At 52.8% G+C, this 13,675-nt stretch overlaps 1 protein-coding gene across 1 annotated transcript; it reads right to left on the bottom strand.

The window, feature by feature from the left end:
* Positions 1 to 1,321: 1,321 nt before the first annotated feature.
* On the bottom strand, positions 1,322 to 13,393 carry KRT77 (keratin 77). The gene is made up of 9 exons (XM_014847459.3): positions 12,733 to 13,393; positions 8,720 to 8,934; positions 7,489 to 7,549; positions 6,872 to 6,967; positions 5,773 to 5,937; positions 4,200 to 4,325; positions 3,860 to 4,080; positions 3,393 to 3,427; positions 1,322 to 2,966 (listed from the first exon to the last, which is right to left on the bottom strand). Exons 1-9 carry the CDS (start codon positions 13,294 to 13,296, stop codon positions 2,668 to 2,670), a joined length of 1,782 nt encoding a protein of 593 aa, XP_014702945.2. The 5' UTR covers positions 13,297 to 13,393; the 3' UTR covers positions 1,322 to 2,667.
* Positions 13,394 to 13,675: the final 282 nt, after the last annotated feature.

The raw sequence follows: 13,675 nt of genomic DNA on the forward strand, positions 1-13,675 counted from the left end.
CCAGATTTCTCATTCCCCCACCACCACTGTCCTGACCCCTGCCCTCTGAATGGGCTCCTGTCTTGTAATGTCCTCAGAGTGGTCTGACTACAGAAGAGCCAAAGCAGGCTCTGCACACTACTCTCTCCCTGTCCTCATGCCTGTCCCCAGCAGCCACCACACCCTGTTGGCTCATGTGCTGTCAACGTCAGCTGAATACTCTCAATCATGTTTACACCCACTAGTATTCGTCCTTGTCTTTCCGTCCTTGTCCCCATACTCTTGGTCTTTGACTTCAAGTGCAAGACATCACATCTATCTGCGCCCTCCCTCCTTCCCTTCGGGCAGCTCCTCTGCCCACCTGTCTCTCTCCCAGCCAGTTCCCCCACAGGTCCGCTGCCAAGACAGGTGAGATGGGGAGCAACTTCTCAGAGAGAATGTAAGGCGTGCCTGGGAACACAGTATCCTATCGATATGGGTAGCAGTCATATTTGAATGAATCCCACACGCAAATTCCATCTGTATTCCTGCAGGGGATGAGAAAGTAGGTCACGTCTCTTATGTGACTCATTTACACAGACTCAGAAATATCACATGAAATAAGGTGATAGCTTTGCTTCCTCCGTTCTTGAATCTCTGTACCTACGCTTCCCTCAGGGGCATCGATCAAAGACGCCCCTGCTCGTGACCCCCACGGGGTTAGTGAGCTCAGCATCTTGTCTCCCCCTCTCAGTTTCATCCCCTCTTATCTTTGAGTCTCTGGCAGGCTATTCCCCTGTCTGAAGGGCCTTTCCCTGAGGCCCTGTCCACGCCTGCCCCCATGCTGTCCCCTGAGCCTGCTCCACTTTCCAGCCCTCCAAGAGCCTCTCAGGAACAAACATCCCTCCCTCAGCATTGGCACCTGCCGCAGCCCCACTGCTCCTGTTGTGGTGGGTCTGCCTGTGTCCACAGGATAGGCCCTGCGTCCACCCTCAGGCTAAAGGTGCACAGGGGCACAGACTCCAATTTCTCCTCCCTCTGAACCTTCCCCTCCCCCATAACACATCCTTTGGGCTGTGAGTGCCTTGAGATGCAGAAACGTGCTCATTCGACATTGCATTCCCTGTGCTTAGGCCACTGCCTGTCACACAGTAGGAGATAAATAATTGCTTGCTGAACAAATGTGTAACTGACTTCTCAATGATCAGCCACTTTAAGGATTAGTAAAATTATGTCTGTAAGGTTTTCAAGATTGTGCATTACTCATGCAATAAAAAAATAAACTTTACGTCCCAAATATGAATAATTTCAGAGGCCTGCAGCAATTAAAGAAGAAATAACTCATCTTCTGACCAAACAGCAATTTGAAATCACAGAAAAGTTTATTGTAGAAACACCCAAAATATCAAGCCTTTCAAGGTACAACCTTCAACCAGGAAATGATGAAGTCCCAGCCCTCCCCAGGCTGCACACGCCAAGCCCATCAGCTGCTCCACGAGAATCGCGAACTTGGAGGTTGTGTTAGGACCCAGCAAGCAAGTGAAGGTGACGCCAGCTCTCAGAAGCAAAGCCACCTTTGCTCTCTCAAGGCCCATTAGTTGGCAGATACCTTCCTCTTCCTGTCTCCTCCAGCACATCTCAAGCATCTTATGTAAGGCTCAGAAGCAAGAGTGAAATCCTCACGGCATGCTCACTCACAGGGAACAGAAGGCAGATGGGACTTTGCTGTCTAGGAAAGAGCACGGAGCTGCCTTGAGAATAACAGCCAGCTTCCAGACTGACTCAGGAGCGCACTGTCCAGGACCCACGTCTGACCCTCAGACTCCTCAGGGCCTGGGCACCAGGATGGAGTAGAGCTGGGCTGCACCCGGCCAGCCTGTTGGACGATTCTCAGGAGGGCCATTATGGAGCAGAGGTCAGGAAGGGCCAGGCTTCCAAGGGACGGAGGGGTCAGGAGGCGCAGGACAGATCAGAACTTAACTGCCTGTCAATCGACTCTTCCATTCACTGCTAATTACAGTCGTCCCTGTGGACAAGGACTCATGCCCTCTGAAATGCTCCCACGTTGGGCTGTTTGCCCAGGGGGTAATTCTTCCAGAGACCCAGATTCAAAGTCAGGACCAGACACAACTTACAGGGGTCTGATGTGAGCAGTAAATCCACACTCCGCATCAGCGGGGAAGTGTGAGGCCACAGACCCAGAGGCAGGAATTGGTCCCCGGCACAGAGGTCCCCTTACCAAGCTGGCTTGCCTTGCCATCAGCTACCTCCCCAAAGGCCTTGTTTTGTGGGTCCCCTGAGGAATGGCTCATTATTCACAGAGCAGCCCAAGGGCAGGAAAGGGAGCCTGGGAGGGAGACACCTGGTGTCCTTGACATCACCTCTCCATTATCCGCCTTCTAGATGCTCTACAGCTTTTTCTCCAGGGCCAAACTGGGCCCCTGGGCATCCCCAGGGACAGGAGCAGGGCCAGCTGGGTGGAGTCTGAGTTGAGAATGTGCCAGGCTGTGATTCTGACTGCCAGCCGTGCCCTTCAGAGGTAGATCTGCCGTCTGGGGTTGTCCGCCTGCTTGCCATCTAGGGTGTAATTTATTGGCAAAACTGCTGAGACCCATCAGGAAAAGGTAAGTGAGAGAGGGTCGGGAAGGGCGCGGGGGCGGTGACAGGAGAGAGCCCTGCGGTGGAGCGCGTGGGAGGCTTCCCCTCTCTCTACTCCAGGACTCGCTTGTGGGAGGTGTTGGTAGACGTTTGGATGATCTGCACGTGGGAGGAGACGCCGCTGATTCTGCCCCTGAACTTGCTGCTGCCTCTGTAGCTCCCGCCGCCGCTGCCGCTCCCGTAACCCCCTCGACTGCCCCCGCCATAGCCTCCTCCGTAGCTCCCTCCATAGCTCCCTCCGTAGCCCCCGCGGGAGCTGCTGCTGCCGCCTCCGCCGCCGCAGTAACCTCCAGAGCCTCGACCACCGCCGCCGCCCCCGCCGCTGATGGACACCTGGCTGCTCTGCACAGCTGTGAGGGAGAGAGCAGCCCCAGCGGGGGTCAGAAGAAGGGTGGGGGCCGGACCCGCCTGCACCCGCCTCGGGGCAGCCTCCTCCATCCTTCATCACTGGCAGCAACTGCCTTGCAAAAAGATGCATTGGATGAAAGTATTCCCGTTGTTAAAGTATTCTTCATACAACAAACGGATGTACCCTAAAGAGTTCTAAGCCACTGCTTGTTCTTAGGCATCATAAAAATTAAGATAAAGAAGAACTAAAATCTAACAATTTATTTCAGCGAATATCTCCAGGCTTTGTAGCTGTGCCTGCTCACTTCAGTTTTCCTTGTGTAGGACTGAAAACTAAAACGCCCCCTGCCAGGTCCCTGCTGGCCAACCCTCCCCAGCCTCCCTACCCCCAACACCCACCAGCCCCTACACCCAGCTCTGCTACTTACAGATGCTCACGTGGCTCTGCAGCTCTCCGGACATCCTGTAAAACCAGAGCACGCACATCAGCCGGGCTCGCAGAGCCTGAAGGAGGGCAGCAGCCTGGAGACATCGGAAGCAATGATGGGGGCAGCGAGAGCCGTCCCCAGGCTTCAGGGAAAGGTGTGTGCACGGGCAGGGGGGTCAGAGAGCCAGTGGGGCCAGAGGGCATTTTAAGCATTTTCTGGAAGCCTTTTAGCATTGAGGGGTCACCACCTGGCTGCCATAGGTTGGGGTTAGGGACATTCTGCTTAGAGGCAGGAGAATGATGACGATGACCCTGCCAACTCACATATCCTCTGCTTCTGACTTGAAGTTTCTGCTCCCCCTGGGCTACCAATCTTCCCTGAAGAGCTGGGGTTGTCTTCTCTCCAAATAGTCAGTCCCACCACCCCAGGGGTGCAAACTGCATTCTGGCCCCCAGAACACGGCCCACCTGCTCTCCTCGCCCTCCAGCAGCTTGCGGTAGGTGGCGATCTCCACGTCCAGGGACAGCTTGGCTCCCAGCAGCGCCTGGTAGTCACGCAGCAGCCGGGCCAGCTCCTCCTTGGCCTGCTGCAGGGCCTCCTCCAGGTTCTGCATCTTCTGCCGTGCGTCCTGGAGGGCCTGCTCTCCTCTCTCCTCTGCATCCGAAATGGCCATGTGCATCTGGTCGATCTGCTCAGGAGATGATCACGGAGAAGAACCGTGCAGGTACTGAGTTTCAGGAGCCCCAGCTGACCGGGCGCTGTGGGAGGCGGCGTGTCTGGTCAGCCCACCCTGAGCGCCTGTCCCACCTGCTTCTTGATGTTGCTGATCTCTGCCTGCAGCCTCTGGATGGTGCGGTTGAGCTCAGTGATCTCCACCTTGCTGTTCTTCAGCTCGTCTCCATGTCTTCCCGCCGTGATCTGGAGCTCCTGGTACTGAGGGTCGAAGGCAGCATCGTGGTCAGCCTGCTGCTCTCCATGAGCCCCTCCAGGAGGGAGCAGGTCTGCCCTCCCAGACCCAGTCCAAGGCTGCTCCCCGCAGCGAAAGTTCCCTGAGAAAGCCCCCCAGAGCTGTGATCCCCACACACACGCTCACAGCTGTACCAAACCTCCCTTGTCTGAGCTGCAACACCACACACACATGCACACCACACATATCTATATCAAACCTCCCTCATTCCCATCAGTCTTTGGGCCAGACTCACATCCCAGACAGACAAACTTGCTTCTGGATGCCCTTTTTTACCTCCTTTTCCCCATGTCTAAGCTTTCACGCTGGCCCTTGCCCGCCCTGGGACCCCTCACTTTTTCCACCCCACCATATTCTTCCCGCCCTTTCCAGAACGATTTGCCTGGCAGGCAGGACCTCACTTCCCCAGAGGCCCTCAGCTCCATGTTTATTCACATTTTCCTCTCTGTCTCCGTTTCTGTGTCTGTGTGGCCCCATCAATAGGAACTCTACCCACGGCCACGACTCTGAAGGAAGCAAGAGTGGGGTTGGCTCAAGGGAAAGTCTGCTGCTGTTTTCACTGTTGACCTTCACCTCCCCAGTCTGACACTGAAATCGTGACACTCAGCACACCTGCCTACAGGACAGTGGGACAGAGGCCAGCCAGGATTGGAGGTGGGCACAGGTGATCCACAAAGCAGATCTCAAGTGCCTGGTGTTCAGAATTTAGTGAACGGCTTTGACACAACTACAGAGCCTTCACCTTCCAGAATGATCCAGGCTAATTTAAGTTAAAGAATTAACCAAAGATGAGCCCAAAGACTTAGCTACACAGACGTTTATCTCATCAGTGAGGGTATGTCCTTAGCATGGAAGACCACGCTGCCACGGAAAACAACGTAGAATACTGAGTGTCACAGAAAGTCATTCATGAGTGACGAGTGAAAGAGAAAAGTAAAAACTCTATTTTAAAAGATATTGTTATGAAAAATACAAGTGAAAACCATAATGGTGTTTGAGAACATGGGTTTCTAGACAGCACAGCTGAGTTGAGTTGAGTTCTGCCTCTGCCACTCACCAGCCACAAGAGCTTAGAGAAATTAGGTGACCTCATACTCTACTATCCATAAAATAGACACGATGAAATCCTCACCCCATCGGGTTGTCGTAAGGAGTAAATGAAATAATGTACATGCAGCTCTCAGTGCGCTGCCTGGCACACATGAGTTTTCAGTAAATGTTGGCTACATGGAACCGGTAGAAAGTATGCTGACATGTTAATAGTGGTCAAGGGATATGAGTAACCTTTATCTGTAATTTCTGAATTTTCTATAACAAACAGTTTTACTTTAGAAATAGGACAAAGACAGCACAAGTTCTGGAGGTCTGTCTGGGTTTGGGATACCAAGTCTGGCCGGGGGCAGCCATGCTCACCTTGGTCTGGTACAACGCCTCGGCCTCCTCCTTGCTCTTCTGAGCGATCAGCTCGTACTGAGTCCGCACTGCGTCGATGATGCTGTCCAGATCCAGGGAGCGGTTGTTGTCCATGGACAGGATGACATTGGTGTCACTGATGTGGGTTTGCATCTGGGACAGCTCCTACAAGGCATGGAGCACACGCTGGCTCCTTCCACTCTCCTCCTGGGGCCTCAGTTTCCCTCTTCTGCCCCCTCAAGGCTCTCTGGGGAAGCCAGAAGCCATGGCCATATGGGAGTCTTGGGGGAAAGTTCTTTGAATAGTTGTTGTGTGCTGAGGGGTACCTTAACTAAAGGTAAAGGCGGCCAGACCTAGCCTTCAGGGAGAAGAAAGGAGCCTGCACTGGAGTCCTTATAGACACCAGCTGCCCACCACAGTGCCCTCTCTCCCTGCCTTACTCTGGTTGGCCGCCATCTTGGGCAGGGACCTCTGACAGGCAGAGGTCCTTGCTCCTTGAAGCTACATGAGCTCTCAGAAGCAGTAAGATGGACTCCACTTGTGCAGCCACACACACTCACTGTTGAGTCTGGGCTCTACCATTGACTGAGCAAGTAACTGAATCCCTCAGTGCCTCAGTTCTCTCCTCTGTGGAATGGAGATGCCCAAGACATGGTAAAGCTCCTTGCATCGCGTCCAGAGCAGGTGCCCCCAGTTAGACACAGGTGACTGTAGGATGGGGGTGGAGGGAAGGTAGGAGCAGACTATCCCTCACCACTGCAGACTTCATCTTTGTCCCTTTAGTCCACGCTGCCTTATCCTTCAGAGTCCCTTATAGCCCCATTGACTTCCCAGAGCTGATGAAGATTTCTGGCTGGTTTTGCCCCTGCATGTCCCCCTGTCAACCTCATTTCCCAGACAGAAGCGGGGACAACTCCACCTTCTCCTACCTTGGAATTTGCCCTGCCTCCCATCTCCAGTGCCCCCACCCAGGAATTCTGAGCACCAGGGGTTGAGAGGATGGCTGACTCTTGGCCCCCAGAGTTGAGGTGACCCAAGAACTCACAACTCTTGTGAGATGTGAGAAAAGAGAAGGGTTTCCCGTGAGGACTGAACTCACCGTCTGAAATAAGTATTTCAGGAAATTGACCTCTCCAAACAGAACGTCCATCTTGGACTGCAGGTCCACTTTGCTCATGTAAGCAGCATCCACATCCTGAACAGCAAGCAAAGACAGGCTGACTTTATTGCCAGGCGCTGCCTCCCACCAGCTGGCTAGGTGGCCCGGACAAGTGGCAAAGCCCTCTGGGTTTATTTCTTTGCCTGCAAATTTCCTCACCTCACTCAAATAAGACGCCTGTAAACCCTGGCTTTTCCTGGCCAGAAGGAAGTGTGACACCAAGCTCCTCCTCTTGGTCAGTCACACACAACACCCCAGGTCGGTCCCCAGGTCCCAAGGCCACACATAATGAACACTCAAAAGCTGTCAGTTAATTTAATTTCACTTTCAGGACCTTGGAAAGATAAAAACTCCAGGGTTGCTAAAGATTCACATTAGCATCACTTTCAGACTCTCCCCTTCAGTGTAAGGGCCCCAGGATTTGGGCAACACACTCAGCAGACTGGCCCCCGAGGTCACCCTGTCCATCCCTCGGTCATGTAGCATCCCACAGGAATTGCTCACTCTGCTCAGCCTCCTGGGCCCATAGTCCCCCTTGCAACACCCCCATCCCTCACCTTCTTCAGCACAACAAAGTCATTCTCAGTGCTGGTCCTTCGGTTGATTTCTTCCTCATATCTGCGGGGTGACACAAGAAATACACACAGGCTTCAGGGGCCGGCCTTGGCTCCTTGAGATTTCTCCTTGCAGCGAGAGGCTTGGAATTTCCCAAACTTTTATTGTCCTGGACTCTGGCTGTCCCCCACCAGGACCTGCCACTCTCCCTGACAAGCAGCTGGAACCACCTCCTGGTTCTCCAGGTCAACGGAGAGAATAACAAATGACTCAACGTTGAAAACCCAGAGCCACATAGAATGCCCCCAAAATGTCCATTTTTATTTTGATGTTTTACCTTTGTAAATTTGTCAAGCTCAATCATTTTTTTAATTGAGAACCTCAAGTGACAAGCATTTTTACTAAATTTTTTTAAAGAGAAAAAAATTCCACCTAAAATTCTGCCCCCTAACACCTTCCACGTGAATTTCATCTCTCCCTTGTCAACTCACAGACACTTGACTCTGCTGGCCCGATGCAATAAGCATGTCAGGGTGATGTTGAGAGAAGCACCCTGCAGCCCCAGCTTCGGGAGCAGGAGTCGCTCAGATGCCCGCCCAGTGCCAAGGCAGCTGATCTAGAATTAGACAAGTTCTGTCACCCCTACCATTATTATTAATAATAGTTAGTGCTTATTGGGTGCTAGTATGTGCAGACATAACCTAATAACTTACTAAAAATACTTGCATCCGAATCAGCCGTTCTCAGTCCACCAGCATCAGCATCGCTTGGAAACGTTAGAAAATGCAAACACCCTGGCGCCACCCCAGACCTTCTCAATCAATCTGCTTTTAACAAATTGGTACACACTAAAGTTTGAGAGCCACAGATAGACCCCTCACAATGACCCAACAAGGAGGGTCACCAATGTGAGTGCTAAAGTCTTAGAAAGACAAACTTTCAGGCAGCCAGAGAGTGGCAAAGCCCACACCAAAATGCAGATTCATCTAGCTCCAACATCCGTAAAGTCAATCTGCCCCTCCTCATCCAATGCAGTTGAGAGCTGACTGGCAATACCATCCTACCAGGGCCACCATATGCAAAATGGCGCCCCCTGCGGTTGTGCAGTGCAGAGCCCTCGTGGCCCTGAAACCACCACCGTTTGCACGTTAACACTAAAGCAGGATGTCTTGCCCCATGAATGAGCTCCCTGCCATCTCCTCCCCGACCCCTTTGCTCTGCCTGGAGCCTCACCTGTTCTTGTAGTCCTCTACGACATCCTGCATGCTCCTGAGCTCTGTGTTCTGGCGCATCTGCTCCGCGTTGAGGAAATCCACCTGCCTCCGCAGTTCGCTGATGTATTTCTCCAGGACGGGCTCCAGGTTGTTGGTCCGAGTCGACGTGTCCACCTGCTGCAGCAGCTCCCATTTCGTCTGTAGCACCTGATTCTGCTGCTCCAGGAATCGCACCTAAAAGCAAGAGACCTCCAAGTTCATGACTGTGGCCGTGGGTCCAAGAAGCTCCCCCACAGGGAGGAGGACAGACAGCCCCAGGGCATAACCAGACCTCTGAGAACCAGGATGGCCTCTGCAGGGGTCAGAGAGCTTCCCCTTCTCCAGGACCAGGACACACAAACACAGGGTGCTTTCTGATGGTTGACCAGTGGCTGTAAGTTCAACTTGCCTGAAATTAACACTAAGCTGACTCTGGTGCAGAAGGTAAATCCCTTCCAACTGAGGGCCTTGTCTCCTTCAGCTGCGGCCATTTACGTCATAGAGCTGTCGCTCCCTGCACCCAGATCATCATGCCAGCAGAAGGAAGTGGTGACCGGAGCATGTGAGTCACTAACACATGCAAGGCTCCTCTCTCTTTGTGGTTGAAATGCCTTATGCGATTGAGGAGAGGAGAACTTAAGAGGAGGGAAGAATTTGGCTTAGGATATTAAACTGATCCCTGAGCAGACTTGCCTGAGTGTCCTCACCCTGCAGGCCCCCCCGCCCCCACCACTGCCTGCCAGTATGTTTTTCAGGAAAGTCACGTCACTTAAATGCTTTTATAACCCAGACAGAATTTAAAAAGTAAATGCTCTCAGTTTTGTAATGTGGTATAATGCGTTCTAGTGCCCCAAAGTAAGGATTTGGGGTTGCCTAGTGTTTGGGAAATACCCACATCGCTATTTCCTTCATTAGCTCAGAGAATGGAGAGGGGGCATCACCCTAGGGTCTCGCTACCTCTTCCCCCAAAACTGCGGACACAGAGGTCAGGCACAGGATCCAGAGAGCTGACTGGCCGTGCAGACCAAGTGCGTGGACTGCCCTTTGCATGATAATGATCGACCCTCACCTTCCCTCTGCCTACAGATGGAGCCCCCACCCACCCACCCAGGTCTTAGGTGAAGACGGTGGATGCCTCTATGCTGTGCTCAGGTGCTTGTACACACACACACCCACACACACACACACGTCCCCTCCAGAATCCATCTGGGAGCTGGGTATGGGGGCAAACCCACTGCTTTGTGCTGTCAGAACAGAACCCTGAAGACACTCCCCTACAATGTGGCACTAAGGAGGGTGCCCAGGATCCCCAGCCCTTGAGTCCCCCCAGTCTGAGGTCCCAACCCTTGGTAACTCTCTTTGGGTTCTGACTCTAGGCTGGAAAATGTGTGCAGAGAACACTTTCCCGTGACCCAGGTTTGTTCGCTTTATCAAAGCAGGAGATGAGGCAGCCAGCTCGCACAGCTTTGCCGGCACAGCTCAGAACACCCCTGTGAGAAACACCTGCCACCCCGCCAGTTTTACCCTGGCGCCACTCCCCAGGGGTGGAGAGACCAATCCGACACTCGATCACAGCCCTGTGCTCCGTGTTGTGGGAACCAAAAGAAAGAATCTTACGGTCCCACGGGGAATCTCCACTCAGACAGCACGGGGGTGGTGGGACCCCACTGGGTGCTCTGCCCCAAGCGCGGTGTCTCAGGAGCTCAGCAAAAGAAATGGGGTTCTCATCAGGCCACCCGCACTGCAAAGCCCGGGGCTGGCTCAGGGCGTGCCAGGCAGTTTTCATGGAATTTATCCACTAGAAAAATCAATGAAAGCCATTGTGCTTTTTCCCCAGGTCCCCCAAAATGCTCCTTGGCTGTGTCCCATTGGCAATACTCAGGGGAAGCTCAGATAACACAGATAAAACTTAGCATCCTACTGAGCTGACCTTCCTACTGGGAAAAGCACACCCCACTCAGCCTCTTGTGCCCCTCCGCCTCCCACTTGGGACTCTCCCGCCACAGTGACTGACCCCAGGGGCCGCAGCAGCCGGCTCTCCCCAGCATTTTGCCTGCCTAACTCCTGTTAGATCACCACTAAGGTGGCATCCCCTGGTGTTGTCCCTTCACACCCCTGTTGTTTCCCCATAGCATCTATCGTGATTTGTGTTCTTTTGGCATTGTTTTAGTGTGTCCCTCCCCTGCTGGGGTGTGAGCCCCAGGAAAGCAGCCCCATGCCTCTTTGTTCCCCAGTGGACACAGGGCACTGAGACCCATGGACATATGGTGCCCAACACAGAGAAGACAGTTCAGAAGTGTCCTGGACTAAGGAGATGCTGAGGGCATTGGAACTGCCTGCTACTACTGCGCAGGCCACTCCCTACCCTGGCATAGAGGATTCGAGCTCAGCTGAACAAGCCAGGCCAGTGTCCCCATGGAAAGAGCTGGACCCCTCCTTCCTTCCTGAGGTCTCTTTCCTTTGTTGTCAGTTCTAAAAAAGCCTTCGTCTCCATTCCCACTCTCTGAGGGTCCCAGCCTGACACCTGAAGGGCTGACTCAGTTTTTCATTCAACACATATTTATTGAGCCAGTTTCATGTGCCAGGCACTATTCTGGGTGTTGGAGATTCAATTATAAACAAAACAGACAAAACTCATTTTTCAGGAGTTTACATTCTATTCAGAGACGACTGTAAAGAAACAAACATGTGAAATACCTGGCATGTCAAATGGCTGTAGGGGCTATGGTGAAAAGTAACACAGGGAAGGTGGATAAGGATGCTGGTATGGGGGAAAGCAAGGAAGGTCTCACTGAGACAATGGCACGTGAGCAAAGACCTAAAGGAGGTGATGGGGGAGGCCAGACCACTCTGGAGGGAGGAGTTCCAAACAGAGGGAATGGCAAGTGCAAAGGCCCTGAGGTAGGACCATGCTTGGGATGCTGGAAGATGCAAGAATGCAATAAGGCACTGGTAAGCAAGGAGAACGCAGAAGAGGAGTCAGAAAGGGCGTGCAGGGCCACTGCAGGGAGTTTGTACCCTGGGGAGCTAAATTGCAGCCCTCACTCTGCTCACTAAACCTTGCAGCCTGAGAGCTGTTCCACCTGGTGGTGGCAACATTGCCTAATTCTCACAACTGCAAGCCAGGGGTTAGCAGCATCTGGGGAGTGGAGGGCCAGATCATGTAGAGGCTTATAAGATCTTAGCGTTTATTCCAAATGAGACAAGAAGCCAACAGAGGGTTCAAATGGAGGAGTGATGTGATGAATTTTTAAAGGTGGTGCTGAGAATAGGCTGGATGGGATTAAGGGTGAAAGCAAGAAGACCAGATCAGAAACTAGGGTCAAGAGTCACTGCCATCGAAGGACCTGTGTCCTAGTCACCCTGTAGCACCTGGCACAGTGTCTGACATATAGTAAATGCTAAGTAAATGTTTGTGGGCTGGATGGGTGAATGGATGGGTGGATGGATGGATGGATGGATGGATGGATGGGTGGATGGGTGGATAGGTGGATGGATGGGTGGATGGGTGGATGGGTGGATGGGTGAATGGATGGATGCATGGGTGGATGGGTGGGTGGATGGGGGGATGGGTGAATGGATGCATGCATGGGTGGATGAGTGGGTGGATGGGTGGATGGATGGGTGGATGGGTGGATGGGTGGATGGGTGGGTGTATTGGTGGATGGATGGATGGATGGATGGATGGATGGATGGATGGATGGTTGCAAAGTGAATAATGAATGAGAATGAGGTTACTACATCATGTATTTTGTTTGTTTGGTATTTTCATTCCTCTTATCTGCTTTCTTGCCAAAAGGAAAAGATAGAGATAAATCTCCTCAATAAGTGAAGTTGAGGCCTAAATTAGGCAAATGCTTTCTTAAGACCCCAGGACACACATCTGGAAGTGATTATCACCACCACACTGAGTGGCGAGAGATGGCAGGGCACAAGGCCCTCTCAGTCATTTGGTCAGAGACCAGAGACTCTGCCTGCCCCTGGGGTACTCACCTTGTCAATGAAGGAGGCGAACTTGTTGTTGAGGACCATGATCTGCTCCCGCTCCTGGGTCTTGACCCTCTGAATTTCAGGGTCCACCTCCAGGTGAAGTGGCTGTAGGAGGCTCTGGTTAATGGTCACCTCTTGGATGCCTCCCGGGGGACAAGAAGGACCAAAGCCCCCAAGCCCAAAATTGCTACCCCCAAACCCAGCAGCCCCAAAACCACCTCCTCCATAGCCGCCACCTCCAAAGCCACCGCCCCCAAAGCCACCACCACCCCTAAAGCTTCTGCTCCCTCCAAATCCCCCTCCTGCTCTCCCGCCCTGGCAGAATCCACTGGTGTTTCTCCCCACCAGCTTAATAGAGATGCTTTTACTGCCACCCAGATTGTAGAGGCTCCTGGAGCCAAACCCCCTCGCAATGCTCCCATACCCACCACTGCCACACCTCCCTCGGGCCTGACACACAGACCCCACAGCCCGACTCCCACCACCAGAGCCTGCAGAAGAGCCAACGCTGTAAACCCGTCTGCTCCTTGAGCTGAACGCCGACCGAGAACTAAACTGGCGGCTCATGGTTACTGGAGCATCCAGAGAAGCAGCCAGGAGAAAGGGCCCAGCTGGAAGGAGGCGGAGACCAGGGGCAAAAGGAGCTCTGACTCCTTTGGCAAGAGATCTGGCTCAGTCCCTATATATACAGGCCCTCACTGGGCTGGGCACCTTCCGAATCCTGGGAGGGGAGTATTCATGTTTAGTTTGCCTGCCAGCAACATCTGCTTAAAACCTCACACCTAGGAGTTGCAGAAATTGCACTGTAGACAAACTTCCCCAACTTGATCATTTATCACTCATCTCTTGCCATTTAGAGATCAGACTGCAATAATCTCTCAGGATCAAGTTTAGAAACTCATATACAGTTTCCTCCGAATCATTAGCCGATATCTTCCTAAGAAAC

Source organism: Equus asinus, chromosome 22, assembly GCF_041296235.1.
Source record: "Equus asinus isolate D_3611 breed Donkey chromosome 22, EquAss-T2T_v2, whole genome shotgun sequence".
In the NCBI taxonomy this organism is placed as follows: Eukaryota; Metazoa; Chordata; class Mammalia; order Perissodactyla; family Equidae; genus Equus; species Equus asinus.

Bases quoted from the DNA above. Each gene is read 5' to 3' on its own strand.
- KRT77 (XM_014847459.3), bottom strand. From the start codon at position 13,296: ATGAGCCGCCAGTTTAGTTCTCGGTCGGCGTTCAGCTCAAGGAGCAGA. The intron at 8,935-12,732 runs GTGAGTACCCCA...TCTTGCTTTTAG, and splicing joins TCGCCTCCTTCATTGACAAG to GTGCGATTCCTGGAGCAGCA. The intron at 5,938-6,871 runs GTGAGTTCAGTC...CATGCCTTGTAG, and splicing joins TGAAATACTTATTTCAGACG to GAGCTGTCCCAGATGCAAAC.